Source organism: Saccopteryx leptura, chromosome 4, assembly GCF_036850995.1.
Source record: "Saccopteryx leptura isolate mSacLep1 chromosome 4, mSacLep1_pri_phased_curated, whole genome shotgun sequence".
NCBI classification, from domain to species: Eukaryota; Metazoa; Chordata; class Mammalia; order Chiroptera; family Emballonuridae; genus Saccopteryx; species Saccopteryx leptura.
Window position 1 is genome coordinate 31,038,798 of NC_089506.1, and position 21,663 is coordinate 31,060,460.

The 21,663-nt window shown below is 34.4% G+C and overlaps 1 protein-coding gene across 1 annotated transcript in view; it reads right to left on the reverse strand.

Annotated features, from left to right (window-relative positions):
• Positions 1–3,800: 3,800 nt before the first annotated feature.
• Positions 3,801–21,663, reverse strand: part of ADAM2 (ADAM metallopeptidase domain 2) — an 88,597-nt gene continuing 70,734 nt past the window's right edge. Inside the window, exons 16-20 of the mRNA XM_066383598.1 lie at positions 21,545–21,619; positions 21,184–21,319; positions 15,042–15,201; positions 13,406–13,468; positions 3,801–4,041 (exon numbers count right to left, since the gene is read on the reverse strand). Of these exons, the coding sequence (XP_066239695.1) occupies positions 3,801–4,041; positions 13,406–13,468; positions 15,042–15,201; positions 21,184–21,319; positions 21,545–21,619 (675 nt within the window). The remainder of the gene's footprint in view (positions 4,042–13,405; positions 13,469–15,041; positions 15,202–21,183; positions 21,320–21,544; positions 21,620–21,663) is intronic.

Below are 21,663 nucleotides of genomic sequence, written 5' to 3' on the forward strand. Positions count from 1 at the left end.
ATATCTATGCTTATATGTTCACTACAGCATTATTCACAATAGCAAAGTTATGAAAACAACCTGTCTGTCAACAAAGAATACAGAAAATATGATATACATATACAATCGAATACTAGCCAGCATTAAACAAGAAGAGAATGTTGCCATTTGCAACAACAGTGATGAATATAAAGGGCCTTATGCTAATTGAGAATAGACAAATACTGCATGATATCACTTATATGTGATACTAAGCATCAGATTGCCATGTAAGATATACATACATAGACTACACTACATTTTTACAAATCAAATTAAGATAGAATCAAGTTGGAATAAGTAATAAAAAATCTTTAAAATAACCAGAAAAAAATACATAAATATTTTTAGAGTAATAAGGATGTCCTAAGACTTCTCACCAGAAACTATGCAGGAACCAGATAAAACATTTGAATCTTTAAAGTGAGAAATAAAAAAAATAATAGTAAAATGAAAAACAAGAATAATGGCTTTTGCAATTGCATAAAGACAGTTCAAAAAACCTAAATATAAATATCAAACACTTCATAGTTAAAGCATTTTTTTTCACAAGAAAGAGACAGACAGAAAGGGAAAAAGGAAGAGAGATGAAAAGCATCAACTCATAATTACAGTACCTTAGTTGTTCATTGACTGCATTCTCATATGTGCCTTGACCTAGGGACTCCAGCCAAGCCAGTAAGCCCTTGCTCAAGCCAGAGACCTTGAGCTCAAGCCAATGACCTTGGGCTTCAAGCCAGTGACCTTTGGGATTAAGCAAGTGATGATGGGGTCATGTCTATGATCCCACGCTCAAGCCAGTGACCCTCAAGCTGGATGAGTTTACGCTAAAACCAGTGGCTTCGGGGTTACAGACCTGGATCCTCCAAGTCCCAGGCCAATACTCTATCCATTGCATCACCATGTGGTCATGCACAGTAAAAGCATTTTATGTCCTATAGTGCTTATGTTTTGCAACAGGCAATTTGAAGTAAACAATTTAAAGTTCAAATTGACTATGCAATGATAATTCTTAGGAATAAATCAGAAAAAAAGCTTTGTAAACTATTTTCAACTGAAGGTAGTACTTGGAATTAGTCATAAGTTAAAAATCAGATTTTATGCCCTGAATTTTTAAATTTTGATGTCCTTAATATTTTTTATCTTCTTTATTAAATATATACCTATATATGGTATATATATTTATCATTTATATTGCATATATATTCATATTCTCCTTTAGGTTAATCTGAGAATTAAATGAGATTAGTACAGTGGTTCTCAAACTTTTTGAAGTCGAGGAGCATTTAAAATCCTACAAATAATTGTAGGTGCACTATATACACATTTCTGAGACATGTTATAATAATTAAGACAAATATTAAAGAAAAGAATATAAAGTCCAAGCATGATTTTATGGTAATTAAATGAAATAAATATGACAAAATTAAACTTATTCTGACATTAAAAAACATTTTTATGTTACATTTTTTGAGTTATGCTTTTTAGAATTCATAAAAAAGAGGGGTGAAGAAATAAAAAAAAAACAAGTAAGATTTAGTAAATTTGGCAGGTCCTGGCACAAATGTGTTAAGTTTTTTCATTCTTGTGTTTATGAGAAACATGAGACTGATGTGTCCTAGTGATTTCTTCAATGTTTGGGCATATATTTGAAAGGCAAACTCTCATTTCCTCGTCAATACATTGAAGAATTCCTCTCTTTTTACTCTTAATTGTATTTAATGCAGAAAACCCCCACCATACATATTATCTTAACTTTGCCAAACAAAGAAGAAACTTGCCTCCAGTCTTTCCGGGGAACATGGGGGGTAGTGTAAACAATCCAGCACCACAGCTTAACAGCCTTTTGCAACCTAATCAGGCAAGTGAGGTGGGGGGTTGGGCAGACTGTCAGCTTACAGCCAATTTCCCACACCTTTGTCCCCCAAAAATCTAAACTCCAAAAACCTTGTTAGTGTTTTGGTCCCCAACAGGCACATATTTCTCTGGAATACCATAGGGCACACCTGGAAATCTTCTAGGGTGCATCAGTGCCCCCTGGCGAACACTTTGAGAACCACTGGATTAGTACATGAAAACATAACTTCTCTAAAAAGTTATTTTATTATTTTCAATTATAATTTCACATACACTTTATTTTTATTACTATTGTTCAGTAATAGAACAAAATCATGGTAGGTTCCATTACTATATGACAAAAACAGAGTTAATGCACTCTTAATTTTTTGTTTACTTTTATTTCAATAATTGTTCTTCAACATGATTTTTGTTCCAGAGTTGCCATATATTGACAACACCAATTTAACCACATGAAAATCTGAACCCTTGCATTATGACTTCTGGTTTATAATATAAAACGAAATTATGCCAATTTGAAATATTCAAGACTAAATGCCTCCAATTTAATTTCTTTTTTATACAACAGGTAAGCTTTTGTTTTTAAACTTTGTTTTCCAGTTAATATTTTATTATTGTAATCTATTTCATTATAATCGGGCAAGTGTGACATTTTCTTTTTTGTTTCATCTTTTTTTTGGTCATAGTTCCACCAAGTCTGATGCTTCTGGGTCAAAATTTTGAAGGACTAAATTTTCTCAAGATCAATTTATTTGTTGTGGGAGCATTGTTAATCATAATGATTTTTCCTATCAGTGTATTTATGAAAATTGTTAACAAGTATGTCAGAGAGATGAAGAAACGAAGGGAAGGTTACAGGAGTCAGCAATGGAAGTAAAAGGGAGACTAAAATATGAGTATGACAAAATAGCACAGTGAAGCGTGCTTTGCAAATGAATACGGATCAGTATCATCTGACTTAATACAAAGATAAATAAATTAGTTTTAATATTTAACATTGTAAAACAAATATTCTCAATTATTTACCTGCCTCTTTGTATCTTCACTTGCATTTGACCTTATTTTCTGTGGAACTGTGACATGCAGAAATATTCCTTCAGAATCTGCAGTAAGAAAATGGTTTGCTTTTTTTTTCTTCGCCAACAATCATCTCAGTCAAGCATGGACTTTTTAGACCCCATGGTGGGGTCTAAAATTGTCAGTAAACTTATTTATATTATATTTGCCCTCCCGCCTTTTTGGTTCAAAGCTTTCACTACATTTTAATGACACATTGAAAATGGCTAAGATAAAAAACAAAAATTAGATACTGCTGTTCTATAGGACCATTCTCTTCCTTTAGAACCATGTTGGGGCTGATTCCCTTGGAAATTTGAGGAATAATTTGAGAGCACTCCACACACCCCTAAATTCAATGGCCACAGAGTAAATGAGCCAAGAAGACCAGCTGAGCCTCAGGGGCGGAGATGCTGGACCCTTGATGCAGAGTGGACTCCTTGGCTAACATCATCAGTCACCTGCCCTGGTCCAGGGTTTGGGAGGGTCGGAGTGGGTGGAGGAGGCAAGAGGTCATGGGTGGAGGTGGGAGTGGGGGTTGGGGATGGGAACACAAGGAAGGTACCAGTAGAGATCCAAGAAGAAGTGGTAGTGTTCCCACAGCTACAGGAAATTGTTCTCCAGGAAGAGCCCAGCCCTGCTCAAAGGCAAAAGGAGAAAGAAGTCCAGGCTCCAGTGCTCTTACCCATATGGGCGTGCAGGTTTCCAAGCTCAGCGAGCAGCACGAGAAGGAGGAACATGGCTGGGCCAGAGCGCAGAACGTGGTCAAGACTGAAAGCCGTTAGGCAACTCTGGGGCTCGCGGCAGTGGGAGTACCCAAGACTACAGCACGCACTTCTGGGCCCTGGGGTGATGATGACTGCTGGTGCTTACTGCCCAAGCTGGCTCACCCTTAGGGATCCTGATTGGCTGGACAGCTGCCACAGGGCTGGGAAGGGAAACCCCAGCCAGGAGCGTGTCTGTTTTCGCACAACTGATTTGTTGTGCGTGAATTTACATTGTTTAAACCCTTCAGTAGTGGCATAAGGGGCAGATAAGCATGATTTGTTTTTCTCAGGTTCTTGGTAATTTTGTTTCTCTATGTCACAATTTTCTAGCATGTTCAATTTACTGTGATGGAGGAGAAAGGAAATTGGACACGTTAACTAGTTGTATGAAACATTTTTACTTAAACTGTGTTATTGCTTTCTTAATTTATTATCTTTGCAAACAAGGAAAAATCAAGATTACTGAACTGAAAGTTCCAGCCCTTCAATGAGTTGGTCTTTCTGGTAACCAGCCCCATCCTGAAGCTATCCATGGATCCATCCTAAGTCACATCATTTGTATAAATCCAGTTTGATTGGACGGGGCTTGTGATTAATAATAAAATACATTACTATCACCCAGAAAATTCCACTGGGATTGGGAACTCTGCCAAAAACTAGGGACAAAGACCAAATTATTTTTGTATTATGTCACATATATATACCATTTTAGTGTTTTTTTCTAATCAATCTATGTTAAGTTAGTAAATTTATGTATTTATTTATTATATTTATAATAAACATTATTTTCCAATTTGCTTTAAGTGATTTGAAGAGATGAAACAATTTCATAAAGCAGTCAGTATCAGTATGTTGTTTTGTAATTATTGTTTTTATGTAAGAATATCTTTTTCTTTCTGAGATAACTTTACTTTTCACTTTTCTCTTATTTTCAATTTCTTAAATGTTGTATTTCAAAGTAAATTACTTAAATTTCAATATGAGGTAATTGTGCACTATTTCACATTAGTCAATTAAACTTGCAATTGACACGTTTAAAAAATTTTCCTATTATATTTCTTAAAGTGTTTAAGAAAAAAAGCTTAAACTTTTTGATTATTGTGTCTTATGGGAGGACCAACTTTTTACCAAGTATATTAGTATTTTAGAAAAATGATGAAAAGAGTAAGCCAATGAACGAATAATTTTTCCCTCTTTAATAGACAACAAGATACCAGGATCCACTCAGCAAGCTCACTAGGGGGCGATGTTCTGGGGCTTTGCTCCATTGCTCAGCAACTGAGCTCTTCTTAGAGCCTGAGGCAGAAGCTCATTGAAGAGGGAGAAACATATATTATGAACTACCCATTTAGGGAAAGATATCGAGCTATACATATTTTCTTTTCAACTTTTTGACTTTTTAAAAAAATAATTGCACTCCAGATGGTGTGCAAACTAACTCAGATGTTAGTCTTTACCATATTTCTAAAATATTGCTTACTGCCCATCTTTTTCAACTTTTCATTTCAAGTAATTTTTCTTTCATCATATATTTCAGTAAAACAGCTGTTTAAACTACTGTCTTCTATATCTTTGCACTTGGATTTGGTCTATCTAAATCAAAACTTTTTAAAAAAAATTAGATCAAACCACTGATTCTCAGAAAAGCACGAGTGGAAACTAGCCTAATTGAAGGTAAATAAACAAGAAAATGAAAACTTTTTACATTTCTGGACAGTAATGAAAGAGAGTAGAGTATAAGACACCTGTGAGCCAAATTCTATACTATAACATAAAATAAAGTTAAAGTAAACTAACATAGTATACTTAGCTGCTGCCCTGAAGCCTTCCCAACAGCTGATACTATGAGGTGTTTTTTTTTTTTCTGAAGCTAGAAACGGGGAGAGACAGTCAGACAGACTCCCGCATGCGCCCGACCGGGATCCACCCGGCACGCCCACCAGGGGGCGACGCTCTGCCCACCATGGGGCGATGCTCTGCCCCTCCCGGGCATCACTCTGCGGCGACCAGAGCCACTCTAGCGCCTGGGGCAGAGGCCAAGGAGCCATCCCCAGCGCCCGGGCCATCTTTGCTCCAATGGAGCCTTGGCTGCGGGAGGGGAAGAGAGAGACAGAGAGGAAGGAGAGGGGGAGGGATGGAGAAGCAGATGGGTGCTTCTCCTGTGTGCCCTGGCCGGGAATCGAATTTGGAACTTCTGCATGCCAGGCTGACGCTATACCACTGAGCCAACTGGCCAGGGCCAGATACTATGAGTTTTCACTCAACCAAATGTAACAATTATCTGCCTTTCAAAGAACTAGCTTCTAAAAGAAAGTAAAGAACAATGCACTGTTTATAAAAGCCTTATTGTTCAGTATCACTGAATATAAGACAAAGATCAAGAGGACAGATATTTCTCCAAATAGGACATACAGATGGTGAACAGGTCAAAAAAATTTCCCATTATTCTTAGTGTGTGTAGAGTGCTGTCCACGAATATATATTGACTTTTGTCAAATGTTTTTTCCTTCATCTGTTGAGTTGATGATATGTGCTCTATTGTTTTTGTGCTGTATTCTGCTAAAGTGTCTTTATGTGTTTTAAAATTGAGTTATATTGTATTTCCTAGAAAAATCAGACTTAGTCATGATTTTAGTTTTTGTATATTTTGTTAAAATTGAATTTGGTTGGATTTAATTTGTTACAATTGTTTTAACATTTGCATCTATGTCCATAAGGCAGATGTATAATTATCTTATTTCTTAGCTTGGTGGGGTAATAGGTTAATGCTGACCTCATTAGAATGAGTGGAGAAGCTTTCCATTACCTTCAATTATGTTGGAAATTTTGTGTAGAACTGTGTTATTTCTTCCTTTAATGTTTAGTAGAATTCACCAGTGAAACCATGTGGACCTCAAAATATCTTTCAAGACACAATTTTTATTATAATTTCAGTTTCTTTAATATATGTAGGGTAACTTATCTACTTCCTTTTGAGTGAGCTTTGATAATTTTTGTCTTTCAAAGAATTTGATAGTTTCATGTGTTTTTAATTTTATTGGCATGAAATTCTGCCAGCATCCTTTTATTATCAGAAGCAGCAATAATGATGGATCTGCTCTTATTCCCAGTACTGGCTATTTGTGCCTTCTTTGTTTGTCCTCAACATGTATATAATTGTATCACATTTATATAAATTGTTTCAATTTTCTCTCCAAAAAGCTTTTTGTTTCTCTTATTTTGTACGTAGAGTCTTTGTTTTCTGTTTCATTGTCATTGTTTTAGAGAAGATATTTTTTCAGAGCAGTTTTATGTTCACAGAAAAATGCAAAATTGTACTTGAGTTCTCATATACCCTTCTATCTTCCACATGCACAGCCTCCCTACTATCAATATTTCATATCATAGTGGCAATTGGTGAATTTCCATTAATATATCACTGTCACAAAGAGTCCATAGTTTACAATAGGGTTCACTCTTGGTGTTGTATATTCAATTGATTCTGACAAATGTATACTGGTATGTACCCACTATTATAGTGTCAAACTTAATAGTTTTATTGCCTAAAAGTATTCTGCGTTCTGCCTATTCTTCTCTCCCTCTCTGTGACTGCTGGCAACCACTAACATTTTTACTGTCTACATAGTTTTGCATTTTTAGGATGTCATATAATTGAAATCATACAGTATATAACCTTCTATATAGAACTTTTTTTCCTAAGTAATATATATTTACATTTCTCTATGACTTTTTTTTCTCTATGACTTTTCATGGCATGATGACTCATTTCTCTTTAGCACTAAATAATGTTCTATTGTCTGGATGTACCACTCATTTACTGAAAGATATTTAGATTGCTTTTACTACATATACTTAACATGTGTATTTTTCCATTTTTGGCTATAGTATTTTTTTATGTCAAGTATGATCATTATTTTTTTTAAATACCTCACTATATTTGATGATTTTTAAATTTTTTTTATTTTTAATGACAATATTTGCCCATTCAGAAAGATCTAACCACATAAATTTCTCCTACCATTGTCACTTCCGTTCATGTTCTTTTCAAGTCCCCGACCATCCAGCCAAACAATTTTGACATGTAATAATAAATCTGGCTATTTATCCTATCAAGAAATGTGCACAACCAGGTACACTGCCTGGAATTTTTCCTTCTTGGGAGGATTTCCTTTCACCTCTGTCCTTCAGGAATGTCCCACAGAGGAGTTACAATGCTGCAGCTGACTTCTTTCAGGTAATTCCTTGCAAGATAATGTTGATTGTCTTTAGGAACCACCCCAACCACCTTCTTTACTTCTAGGCCTATAACTAAACTCAAGTCCCAGCAGATTCTTACAGGGGAAGTACGAAGTGTAAACATGAAGAAGTGAACTACTCAAAAGAATACGTTTTTTAATTTACACAAGCAAACATCTGGGGAACCTGTGTGGAACTGGATACAAAGAGTGTGAGATAATAATGGAAGAAACATAAAGTTGGATTAGGCCAAAGTTATTGATATGGGCCCACTAAGCGAGATTATGAATGTAATATTGCAGCTCAGGAAGTTAAAAGTGCTCTAATGTTTGTTTGGTTGGATGAAACATGGACCAAAACATGATTTATTGTGAGAATATTATAAATATCCAATCTCTTCAGTTTGATGTATTGTAAAAGAAAAGATTTAGAGGTTAGTTTCACCATTTTAAAGATGCAGAGGTAGTGATTCCCACCACATAATCATTCAAATTTTCTATGGTCTGTGCAGAAGACAGATTATGGAGAATAACCACAGATTAGATTGAGTTTAGTCAAGTGATGACTCCAGTTGTATCTGCTGTACCAGATATGATTTTATTACTTGAGCAAATTAACACATCTTCTGGTTCCTGGTATGCAGATGACAAATGCCCTTTTCCCTATGCCTGTCCATAACATCCACAAGAAAATTTCCTTTCAGCTGGCATAGCCAGCAATACACTTTCACTGTCCTACTCAAAGATTTATCAACTCTCCAGCCCTATGTCATAATATAGATCTTAATCTCCTTTCCCTTCCACAAGATATCATACTGGTCTATTACATTGATGACAATATGCTTATTAGACCAAGTGAGTAAGAGGCAGCAACTACTCTAGAATTACTATTAAGTCTTTTGCTGTCAGAAGGTGGAAAATAAGTCTTACTAAAATTTATAGATATTCTATCTCTATTTGTAGTAAAATTTATAGGCATTCAGAGGTGTGGAGCATGTTCAGATATTCCTTCTTAGGCTAAAGATGAATTGTTGCACATGCACTGTCCTACAACCAAAAAAAATTGCTTTAGTGGGATTTTGGATTTTGTAGACAACATATTTCTCATTTGGATATGTTATTCTAACTTATTTAACAAGTGACCCATAAAGCTGCTAGTTGGGGTTTTTTTTGTTGTTGTTTTTTTGTTTTTTTGTTTTTGTTTTGGTGCCCAGAACAGGAGAAATTTCTTCAACAGGTAAAGGCTGGAGTGCAAGCTCTTCTGCCACTTGTGTCACATGATTCAGCAGATCCAATGGTCTTGAAGCATCAGGGCTGATAGAGACGCTGTTTGAAGACTTTGCAGGCCCCAGAGGTGCATCTCAGGGTAGACTTTTAAAATTTTGAAGAAAGGCCCTGTAATGAATTACATATAACTGTTTTCCTTTTCAGAAACAACTTTGCCTGCTACTGAACATTTAACCATAGGCCCCCAAATTACCATGCAGCCTCAGATGCTGATCATGAACTGGGCTTTTTCTGGTCCACCAAGCCATAAACATGGACATGCACAGTAACACTCCATCATCAAATAGAAATGATAAATATGTGATCAGGCCTAAGTAGTACCTGAAGGCACAGGTAAGTTACATGAAGAAGTAGCCTAAAGGCCATGGTCTCCAAGTCTGCTACACTGCCCCTCTCTCTCAGCTTGCATTTATGGTCTCATAGGGGCTTTCCTACCATTATTTGTCAAAGGTGAGAAGACTGGGGTCTAGTTAACAGGTGATTCTGTATTATATACAGGTGCTGCCTGAAAGAAGTCGGCTGCAGCATTATAACTGCTCTCTTAGACATTCCTGAAGGACAGCAGTGAAAGGAAATCTTCCCAAGAGGGAAGAATTTCAGGCAGTGTAACTGATTGTGCACTTCACTTGGTAAGAGAAACAGCTAGACATGTTGTTATATATCAGTGTCTTTTGGTTGGTCAGGGACTTGAAAAAAAAAACATGAATGGAAGTGACAAATTTAGGGAAAATGTATATGGTTAGAAATCTATGAATGGGCAAAACTTGTGACGATATCTGGGTCACATGTGGATGCTCACTAAAGGGTGACCTTGGCATAGAAATATTTTAATAAGCAGTTGGAAAGGATCACTCCTTCTCTGGATACTGGTCAGCTTCTATCCATAGCAACAGCTGTTATCACCAAATGAATCCCAGTGTGGTCATGATGGCAAGGGTGAAGTTTATAGATGGGCTCAGCAACAGGAAATTTTATTCACCAAGCCTGACCTGGCTACAGTCATTGCTAAGTTCCTAAACTGTCACTACTGAGCTCCAGATAGGACATCATTCCTCAGAATGACCAATGAGCTAAACTCATGGCAGGTTGATTATGTTGGACAACTTCCATCATGGAAGAAACAGTATTTTTTCTTTATTGGAATATAAACTTACTCTGGATTCCAGATTTGCCTTCTTGCATGCAATGTTTCTGCCCAAACTGTGATTCAATGACTTACCAAATGCCTTATCCACCATTATGGCATTCTACTCAGCATTGCTTCTGGTCAAGGAACTAACTTTACAACAAAAGAAGTGTGTCAACAGACCTAGCCATGAAATACACAGGTTTCTTATCCTCTGAAAGAAGCTGGCTTGGTGAAATGATGGACTCAGTTATAGTGCCAGCTAAGTAAGCAATAGTTTTCAGGTTTGGGGCAAGGTTATCCAGAAGACTATGTATGTTTTGAATCAGTGTCCAATATATTGTTCTGTTTCTCCCATAAATAAGATTTATAGGTCCAGGAATTGAAGGATGAGAATAAAAGCAACACCAGTCACTGTTATCCCAAGTGGCTCACTAGCAAAATTTTTGCTTCCTGTTTCCATGACTTTATGCTCTGCTGGCCTAGAGGCCTTAGTCCCAGAGGGAGAAATGCTTTCATGTGGAGATAAAATAATCCCTTGAGCCTGACCACGCGGTGGCGCAGTGGATAGAGTGTCGGACTGGGATGCAGAGGACCCTGGTTCAAGACCCCGAGGTTGCCAGCTTGAGCGTGGGCTCATCTGGTTGGAGCAAAGCTCACCAGCTTGGACCCAAGGTCACTGCCTTGAGCAAGGGGTTACTTGATCTGCTTAAGGCCCATGGTCAAGGCACATATGAGAAAGCAATCAATGAACAACTAAGATGTCGCAACAAAAAACTGATGATTGATGTTTCTCATCTCTCTCCATTCCTGTTTGTCACCATCTATCCTTCTCTCTGACTCTGTCTTTGTAAAAAAAAAAATAATAATCCCTTGAACTACAAGTTAAGACTGACACCTGGCTACTTTGGGTTCCTCATGCTTCTAAGTCAATAGGCAAAGAAGAGAGTTAAGGTGTTGGCTGAGGTAAGAAACAGGATGTCTGGAATACAGGAGGCTTTTTAGGATTTCTCTTTGTATTACTATGCCTTGTAATTAAAATCAATGGAAAACTACAACTCAATCAAGACAGTACTAATAATAATTCAGACCCTTCAGAAGTGAAAATTTGGCTCTCCAAATCAGCTCTTGTATGTGCTGAAATTAAAAGAATGCAGAATGGGTAGTAGAATAAGGTAGTTATAAATACTACCAACAATAACATGACCAGTTACAGAAAGAAGGATTGTAATGAGTATTTTCTCCTTATTTTCTTCTGAATATATCTGTGTGCATACGTACATACATAAGAGACACTTTTGTTTTCTTTCCTCTCTTATTCTCTTACCATATAACATAAGATGATTGACTTCATATCAGTATTAATATTACAGCATAGTATTTAAGTTATGAGGCATCTTGAGAAGAGTAAACATCATTCAAGGATTTTATCTCTTCTGGGGGAAAAATTAGTTCATTAGTGGATTTTTGGTTGTATACAGGATAGTTATATCATATTAGCCTGAATTATGTCCTTTATTTGGAGATTAAGTATGGTTTAAGGAGACACAAGTGTACCAAGTTGACAAAGGGTAAACTTGTGATGATTAATTTTGTGTGTCAACTTAGGGATGACCAGGTATATGTTAAAATGTTACTTCTGGATGTCTGTGAGTGTGACTTTGGAAGAGATTAGTATTTGAATCATTAGACTCAGTGACGATTATCTTTATCAATGCAAGTGGACATCATCCAATCCTTGGAGGGCATGAGTAAAACAAAAATGAAGGAAGGATGAATTTATTCTTCACTAGAGCTGAGGCATCTGTCTTTTCTCACCCATGGACATTCATTGGTATTCCTGGTTCTTGGGTTTTTGGACTAAGACCAGGACTTACACCATAGACTCCTCAATAGTCAGGTCTTCAGACTACTGAATTATATCACCAACTTTTCTTGTTTTCCAGCTTGTAAATGGTAGATTATGGGACTTCTTTACCTCCATAACTATGTGAGCCAATCCCTATAATAAACCTCCTTAGTCATATGTTATCTATCTATCTATCTATCTATCTATCTATCTATCTATCTATTTATCTATCTATTTATCATCAGCTAACTATAATCATCTATTGGTTCTTTTTCTCTGGAGAATCCTAAGTAATATATATATGCATTATTATAGCTTTTCTTACATTGATAATTTGCATTATGATATATTCTTCTTTATCTCTATTAATGCTTACAATGTTAAACCCTATCAAGATTTCTTTTGATAGGTTATGGACCATAAGATAATAACATAATTATATAACTTTGCAATTTAAAATGTGACAGTGGCTTTTACTCATGTCATTGCATTTATTATACTATAACCATTTTTCATCTCATGCCTGCTGATTAACAGTTTCTACTAACAGAATAAGTATGAGATAACTTTAAAAATGTGCAATATAAAAACTCATAAACATGCCTTTTTTTACAAATAAGTTATTTGTGCAATTAAATAGATATCAATGTTATATAATATATAAATAATATAATAAACATAAATTATATATGAAAATTTCTAATTTTTGTCAAATTAAAACAATAATATATAGGTTTTGAATCCCAGGCAACCAGCAATCCATGTATTTTTTTCTTTTTCTTTTTCATTATTCCTGTCCATTGAGGATAATTATTCTGGAAGAATAAATAAGGGGAAACAGTCACATGTATGCCCAGTTAAAAATAATGATTAATGCAACAAATAACATAAGAATGACCTTATTATAATTCTATAATGTAATTTATTTTTAACCAACATTTGAATACATAAACACTAAAGAATTAAACATTATTAGAAAAAAATTTAAATGTTAACACTACAAAATAATTTAAATGATGGCTTGAATGTCATTTATAGTTTATTAATCTATTATATAGCTTATAATATTAAAATATTCTCTAATTTAATATTCATTATGTGCATCTATATGACTGCCACCTTTCAATATATATTTATATTATTTGTTTTTATCTAATACATTAAATTTTCTTTGTCTCTCCACCTCATCCTTAAAATATTTCATACTCACTATGATATTATGGATTCTTTGTTTTCCAGGTTACTCTTGGATTCACTCTCACTTTCAAATTCTCTGTATTTAAAAACAAACATAATTACTTAAAATTATATTTTCTTAACAGATTACTGTACAAAACTGCACTATGTGCCAGTCTTAAAACAGTTTTGAATTTCAAACTGAGATCTGGGAGCAGCAAGTATTTGAGACTACCTTACCACTGAAATCAGCTCTCAGCTGCTAAATAAGACTAATGAAAGAAATAAGCACAGTAATGTAATTTTACCTGAAAATAAACTCATGTCGTTTTCATATTTATACCATTATTGGTTAAATAACTTTAAACGTCTTTGCTATTTATCTTCTGCCTTGTTTCTTTCGTTGTTTTTTTTTTTTCAGTTACAGTTTACACTCAATATTATTTTATATTAGTTTTAGTTATACAGAATAGTGGCTAGACAATAATACTTTACAAAGTGTTCTCTCTGATAATTCCAGTATGCACCTGGCACCATACATAATTTCAATATTATTTACTATATTTCCTGGGCTGTGCTTTGCATCCCCATGACTATTCTGTAACTACCAACTTGTATTTCTTAATCTCTTCGCTGTTAACATCTAGTCTTCCAACCCCCACCCCCTCTGCCAACCATCAGTCTGTTCTCTTTATCTATGGGTCTGTTTTAATTATGTTTATTGATTTCTTTTGTTCTTCAGATTCCACGTATAAGTGAAATTGTATGGTTTTTGTCTTTCTCTTATTTTTTTATTGTTTAAATGTTTTATTTTTTATTTTTATAAATAAATTTCATTAATGTTAATGGGGTGACATCAATAAATCAGGGTACATATATTCAAAGAAAACATGTCCAGGTTATCTCGTCATTCAATTATGTTGCATACCCATCACCCAAAGTCAGATTGTCCTCTGTCACCCTCTATCTAGTTTTCTTTGTGCCCCTCTCATCCCCCTTCCCTTCGCCCTCCTTCCCTCCTGCACCTCCCTCCCCCCCACCCCCAGTAACCACCACACTCTTGTCCATGTCTCTTTGTCTCGTTTTTATGTCCCACCAATGTATGGAATCATGTAGTTTTTGGTTTTTTCTGATTTACTTATTTCACTCCATATAATGTTATCAAGATCCCACCATTTTGTTGTAAATGATCCGATGTCATCATTTCTTATGGCTGAGTAGTATTCCATAGTGTATATGTGCCAGTTTTTGTCTTTCTCTGACTGACTTATTTTGCTAACTGCTCTCCTGGATTTCCCTTCTATCTTTTAATCAAACAATCTGTGCAAAATTATTTGAAATATGTAACTATTAAAATAAAGTAGTAATAATTGATACATGTTTAATAAAGATCAATTAATAAAAATAATCACATTAACTAGAAATAATTTTCACTTAATTTTACCCATAACAGAATCCAAGTTTTTATAAGATTGAAAATTCCTGACATTTAAAAAAATTTTGTTCATTTTCATTATATTAATCCTTAATATATTAAGGATAAATTTCCATATAAAAATAAAATTAATCTGAATTATATTAAGTAACATTATTGTAATATTTATTAATAAGTTACTATGGATGCTAACACATTATAAAAATAATAAATCTTAAATATGAAATCAATTTACTCATCGCTTGTATACTCCTCAGTTTTCCATTTCTTTCTTTGGACAAAAACTTTTACCAGGATCGTGATCATTGCAGAGAGAACAATGCAAAAAGGAATGAGTAGAAAAAAAGGCCATCTCAAAGGTCTGGAAGGGTAATCAGTCTCAGTATAGAATTTTTCTAGGAAAAAAAATCAATGATTTAAAAGTAATTATGAGGAATATAGTAAAGATATGTCTGTATTTTAATAAAACTAATTAGAATAAAAATTTTTAACTACTTAATTTTATAATTAACACTTTATGAAGTAGATAAGTTGACAGTGTAAGTGCCCAAAGAGACATTGCTAACCTTACAATAATAGCTCTATCCCCTGCTGTTGACTTCTATTCCATGCAGTCTCTTTTCAGAGCTATCTGATAATATAGATGAAAAGAATGAAAGGGTGTGATCCTTGTAAAAGTTGAGTTTTGCCTGACCTGTGGTGGCGCAGTGGATAAAGCGTCGACCTGGAATGCTGAGGTCGCCGGTTCAAAACCCTGGGATTACCTGGTCAAGGCACATATGGGAGTTGATGCTTCCTGCTCCTCCCCTCTTCTCTCTCTCTCTCTCTCTCTCTCTCTCTCTCTCTCTCCCTCTCTCCTCTCTAAAATAAATAAATAAAGTCTTAAAAAAAAAAGAAGCCTCAACTCTTAGTTGCAGCATCTTTTATTAAAAAAAAATTAAAAGTTGAGTTTTACCTCAATCTCAATTTTTTTCTTTTTTATTTAGTGAAAGGAGGAGAGGCAAAGACAGATTCCAGCACACACCCTGACCGGGATCCACCTGGCAAACCCAGGGGGTCATGCTCTGCCTAACTGGGGCATTGCTCCATTGCTCAGCCACTGAGCTCTTGTTAGCGCCTGAGGCAGAAGCCATGGAGTCTTCTTCAGTGCCTGGGACCAACTCACTCCAATCAACCCACAGTTGCAGGAAGGGAAGAAAGAGAGAGAGAGAGGAGAAGCAGATGAACGCTTCTCCTGTGTGCAGTGACCGGAAATCGAACTCGGGACATCCACATGCTGGGCTGACCCTCCTACACTAAGCCAACTAGCTAGGGCCTCTCAATCTCAATTTTTAGTAAAAAATACTATACATATTTAATAAAATGTTGGTAAAGTCAAAATAATTTTTTACTGCATTTAGACATATTATCATGTTTTATCTAAGAAATTTGCTTATCTAAGAGCGTATTAAATTTTTATCTTTCTTTTAAGAAGATTTATAGTTTAAGCTTATTCCTATAGATTTATGATCTATCTCATATGAATAATTAAGTAAGATGAGATTTTTTGAGGTTATTTAGGCTTATGCAAGTTTCCAGTTGTTATAATACAACGTTTTGAACTGACTTTCCTACTTCATTAAATGATCTTTGTACTTTTCCTAAAAAATTGATTAACCTTATATTAATGGGTAAATTTTTAGGCTCACTATTTTATTCTATTGAAACTTGTATATCTATCTTTTACAAATGGCATACTGTCTTAATTAATGTAACTATATCCTAATTTATACTATTCTAAATTCAACATAAAACAATAAGGCAAATAGCTTTAGTTGTCTCTGTGTTTTATTCTTTTTCAGGGTTGTTTGGCTATTCTGCGCACTTTTTGTTTATCTTAGAATTAAAATGTTACTATCTAAAATTTTCATGCTTTTATGATATTTTAAAATTACAGGTTTAATTTGGTAAGAATCAAAATTTTAGCAACAATACACCTTCCAATGCGTGAATACGGTATATTTCTTCATTTATTTGTATGTTTAACATTTATCTCCTTTTTTTTTTTTTTTTTTTTTTAGTTTCAATGTTAAGATCTTGAGCATCTTTTGTTAAATTCATTCTGGATCATTTTTATTTTTATAGTATTGTAAAGGGTACTGATTTTAAGGTGATTTCCATTTACTGCAGCTAATATATAATTGTGCTACTGACCTTTGAACATTTTTCATTTGAACTTTCAAAATATATTTGTTACTTCTGGAAGTGTTTTTGTAAATCTGTTAGGACATTCTATGTAATTAACTATATCATCTGCAGTTTCATTTAATTATTTCCAATCTTATTCTCCCAATTTCTTGGCCTTTTGTTATTTATTGCACTGGTTAGATCTTATTATAAAATGTTGAAAACATATATTAACAGCAGACTTTATTCTCTTCTCAGTATTTTGGGAAAACAATGTATTTCATTATTAAATATTTTGACTGTGTTTTTTGTTGATTTTTTTTATCAGCTTGATAAAGTTTACTTCTGCAGCTTTTTAAACATTCATAAATAGGTAGTGACTTTCTGTCAGATTTTCTTTTTTGTATCAAATTGAAAAACCATATACTGTTAAAAATTTTGTTGATTTAGTGAATTGTACTGATTGCTTTTAAAATGATGAGTCTTGTATTTCTAAGATAAACCCCACATAGTCTAGGTTATTATTCTTTTAATAATTAGATATAGATAGCTATATACCATGATCTAAAATTCTCTTGATTATATTTACATCTATGTTCATGAAAAAAATTTTCTATAATTTTTTAAAACATTTTTGTCTGGATTTAGCACCAGGGTTATGTTTTCCTCATACATTGAGGTGATAGAAGTTCTTTCATCACTGTTTTTTTAAATGGTATTTCTTCCTTGAAAAAATTTAGTGGAACTAATCTGTATTTTTACCATCTAGACCTGTATATTTTGTTTATTTATTTTTGTTGGTGATTTTTAAAAAAACAGAAACTCACAGACCTATGTAGTTTTGGCTTCTGTTTTCTTGATAATACCCTTTATTTTTATTTTTTTAAAGGAAGAAACTATTTTTTTAAAGATTTTATTTATTCATTATAGAGAGGAGAGAGAGAGAGAGAGAGAGAGAGAAGGGGGGAGGAGCAGGAAGCATCAACTCCCATATGTGCCTTGACCAGGCAAGCCCAGGGTTTTGAACTGGCAACTTCAGCATTTCCAGGTTGACGCTTTATCCACTGCGCCACCACAGGTCAGGCAATACCCTTTAATTTATAATTCCATTTCCATTAGAAATAAGCCCTTTTATATCTGAGTAGCTTCATTCTCATAATTGATTTGGTCTTAAAGAGTATATAGGCTACTGAGATCACTTTCAGGCTGGCCTAATATAATTTCTTTTAAAATGTGTAAATTTCTTTTTTTTAAATTTATTATTTTTTTTATTAATTTTACTAGGATGTGTAAATTTCTTATGTCTCAAATATACACTCAGGGAACAGTTGAGATCTTGCTTCCAGGCATATGTTGTCAGTTTGGCTGAAATAAACACTTATAAAAAGAACTATTTAAAAAATTCAACATACGTCCTATTTAATAAAGGCCACACTCACAGATCTCTTTGAAATAAGCCATTTTCTATATTGGGCTAGTGAGACTGTCATAGAATAACATATTTAAGATTCTTAGTAACTTTCTTTGAGAGGTTTTTTTGTTTTATTTATTTTTTGTGTTTGTTTGTTTATTTGTTTTATTAAGTGAGTGGTGAGAAGGCAGAGAGAAAGATTCTCACATGCGCCGCTCCAAACTCCCTACCAGATGGTGCTCTTGTCCATCTGAGATCATTGCTCTGTTGCTCAGCAACCAAACTATTTTAGTGCCTGAGATGAGACCATGGAGCCAAACCCAGGGCCCAGGGCCAACTTGCTTGAATCATTTAAGCCATGGCTGCGGGAAGGGAAGAAATAGAGAACAAGAAGAGGTGGAGGGGTGGAGAAGTAGATGGTCTCTTCTCCTGTGTGCCTTGACTGGGAATTGAACCTGGGACTTCCATAAGCCTAGCTGATGCTCTAATTTTGAGACAACTGGCAACAGCCTGTTTGAGAGTTTTTATAAGACATTCCAATACAATACATACAAGGGCTTTTGTTTAGATGAAGATATCTTAAGAAACATTTTAAGTTTTTCTGAGGTTTTCATACAGGAGTTTATAGTCACATGCTAGACTTAATTTTTATCTGAGATCAATTTCTTTCTCTGTTTTTTTTTTTCTTTAAGTGAGAGGAGGAGGAGAGAGAGAGACAGACTCCTGTATGCACTCCAGCCATGATCCACCCAGCAACCCCTGTCCTGGGCCAATTCACAATCAACCATGCTATCCTCAGCACCCAGGGCTGATGCTCAAACCAGTTGAGCCACTGGCTGCAAGAAGGGAAGGAGGAGAGAAGGTAAGGAAAGAAGGGAAGAGATAGTTGCTTCCCTGTGTCCTGACAGGATTAACTGGGAACATCTGCACTTAAGGCCAATGCTCTATTCACTGAGCTAACCAGCCAGGGCCTGAGATCAATTTCAAATTTGGCAATTAGACATTGCTTTCAGAATATTTTTTCTGGAACAAACCAGGAATAATAATTAATTTCAGTTTCAAACCAAAAATAAAGTTAGCTCTTTTATATTTGCTCTACATTTTACTTGAAAATTGACCTGTTCTTTTATTATAACTGTCTTTTTATATCTAATTATAGGTAATTAAAATCACTTACTTGAAACACTTTACATCTTACCTAAAAATCTTGCCAACCAGAACCATGAATTCTACTTTTCACATTATCACAGGCAGAAATGATGGCAAATAACTCACCAATTCACAATAAAACTCATTTTGCCAACTTCTAACATGCTTTTGAATTACTCACCAACTGTCTTCTCAAGACAATTTTATCATATACTAATAATCTTCAACAGTTTCCTAGAGGTCTTTCAGCTACTACCATCCAATTCCAAAACTAATGTCACATGTTTTAGATACTTGTTATATAAATATACCTTCTAGTATCAAATTATTTTCATTTATACATATCAGAGAGAGCTGTGTAAGAAACTATTCACAAATTTAGTAACTTAAGACAATCATTTAAATTTAATCATTTTCTGGGTTATGAATTTAGGGAAAGTTTAAATGTTTAGTTGTATTTTTGTTTCTCATTGTAGTCAATTTTTATACAAATCAAATGAATTTCAACAGAGTTAGTATTCCAATCATGTGAGTACCAAGAATTAGTAGTCTAAAAAAGCCAGGCAGAATCTGCTGAAAGACTATGGAAGTCCTAGGTTCTCACTTCTGTATATTTCATTGATTAATCATATTATTAAGGTCAACCTGTATTCTTTGAAAAGAGTGGTCTCCTCTGCTCATTGGGAAAAGCAGATGTGTACATGAACAGAAGCAATTAATTTCAGTCAATTTGAACAGAAGATACTGCAAGTTAATTGTTACTATGAAAATAAAAAATGTTTAAATATGTTATAATGTTATAATTTAGTAATCTATTACCTTATAGCCTTAAACAATGGAATGAGTGTGGAAATGTTAAGAACTGCCTCAAGCTCAAAATCTGAAAAAATCTGTTTTAATTATATGTAAATTTAGGTTTTCAAATAAAGGAAGTCTCTCTATACATCATTGGATATGCTGGCTAAAGTCTATCTCTGTGTTGAACAACAGTAACAAAAAATTGTAGAAAATTTATTTCCCAAGCTTCTTGACATTCTGCCTTCTAGTTAGATTTAGCCAAAGGGAGTCAAAAGAGTAAATAATCCATGGTATTTATCTTCCAATCTTTGCCTACATATCTAATAATGGCTGTGAATACTCCATATGTCTACCTCATGCTGGCCAGTACCTCTCGTTGTGGTCTAGATACTGATATGTAACCTTAACCATAGTTAAAAGTCATGCCAGATGACCAGATAGCTCAAATTTTGGTTCTAGAAATACCACCTTTTACTGTCCCACCAGCCCCAAGAAGTGATAGCGGATTCTTGTTGTTGTTAATCTCTGGTTTGCTTCACCATTCTCTGATTGGTTTTTTATCTCTGCCATTATTTCTTACCTCATGCCTTATCTTAAATTTCTTCTGTATAAAGGACTAAAGTGACTTCAATTTTTCAGCCTGGGCCCATACTGATATAGATTATCCAAAATATATGTTAAATAAGTTCTATCACATTACTCTCTATAAGTAAAACATAAATTACATAGCTGTATATGAATTACCATTTGATGTCTGAACATAATATAAAACTGGGAGCCAAAATAATGTTTTTTAATTTCATAAATTAAAATGTCATTTTAGTTATGTGTTCAAGTTGTTATTAATACTTACCAGGACTGCGGGCTGTTTTATCAGGTGGAAAATTGCCACTGTCGATACTTCCGCCCGGCCATGAATCTAGTGCATTTTCACAATTTGGAGGTAAAAAGCCAAAGTTACAGTGACAATTTTTTTTATTATTGCATATCTGGAAACAGGAGGAATGTTACCTTATAAGTAGCTCAAAGTATTTGTGTTCAAGTAGAATTTAAAAATATACTTAAGTCAGATGATCCAATTTTCTTTTGTGGTTTATGAGTATATGAACGTATCAATACGTTTGTGTGTTTGTGTGTATGTGTATAGCTGTATGTTTGCTTACCTAAGACTACTTTCCATGATTTCTATTCTTGCATTATAATATAGTACTTACACCGTGAGAGTGACATTTTTGTGGAGGACAGTCAAAATCCAAATAATTATCTACACACTCCTTATCCTTGCACACCTAAAAAAAGAAATAAACCAAAGCAAGTTAAATAGAATGTCATT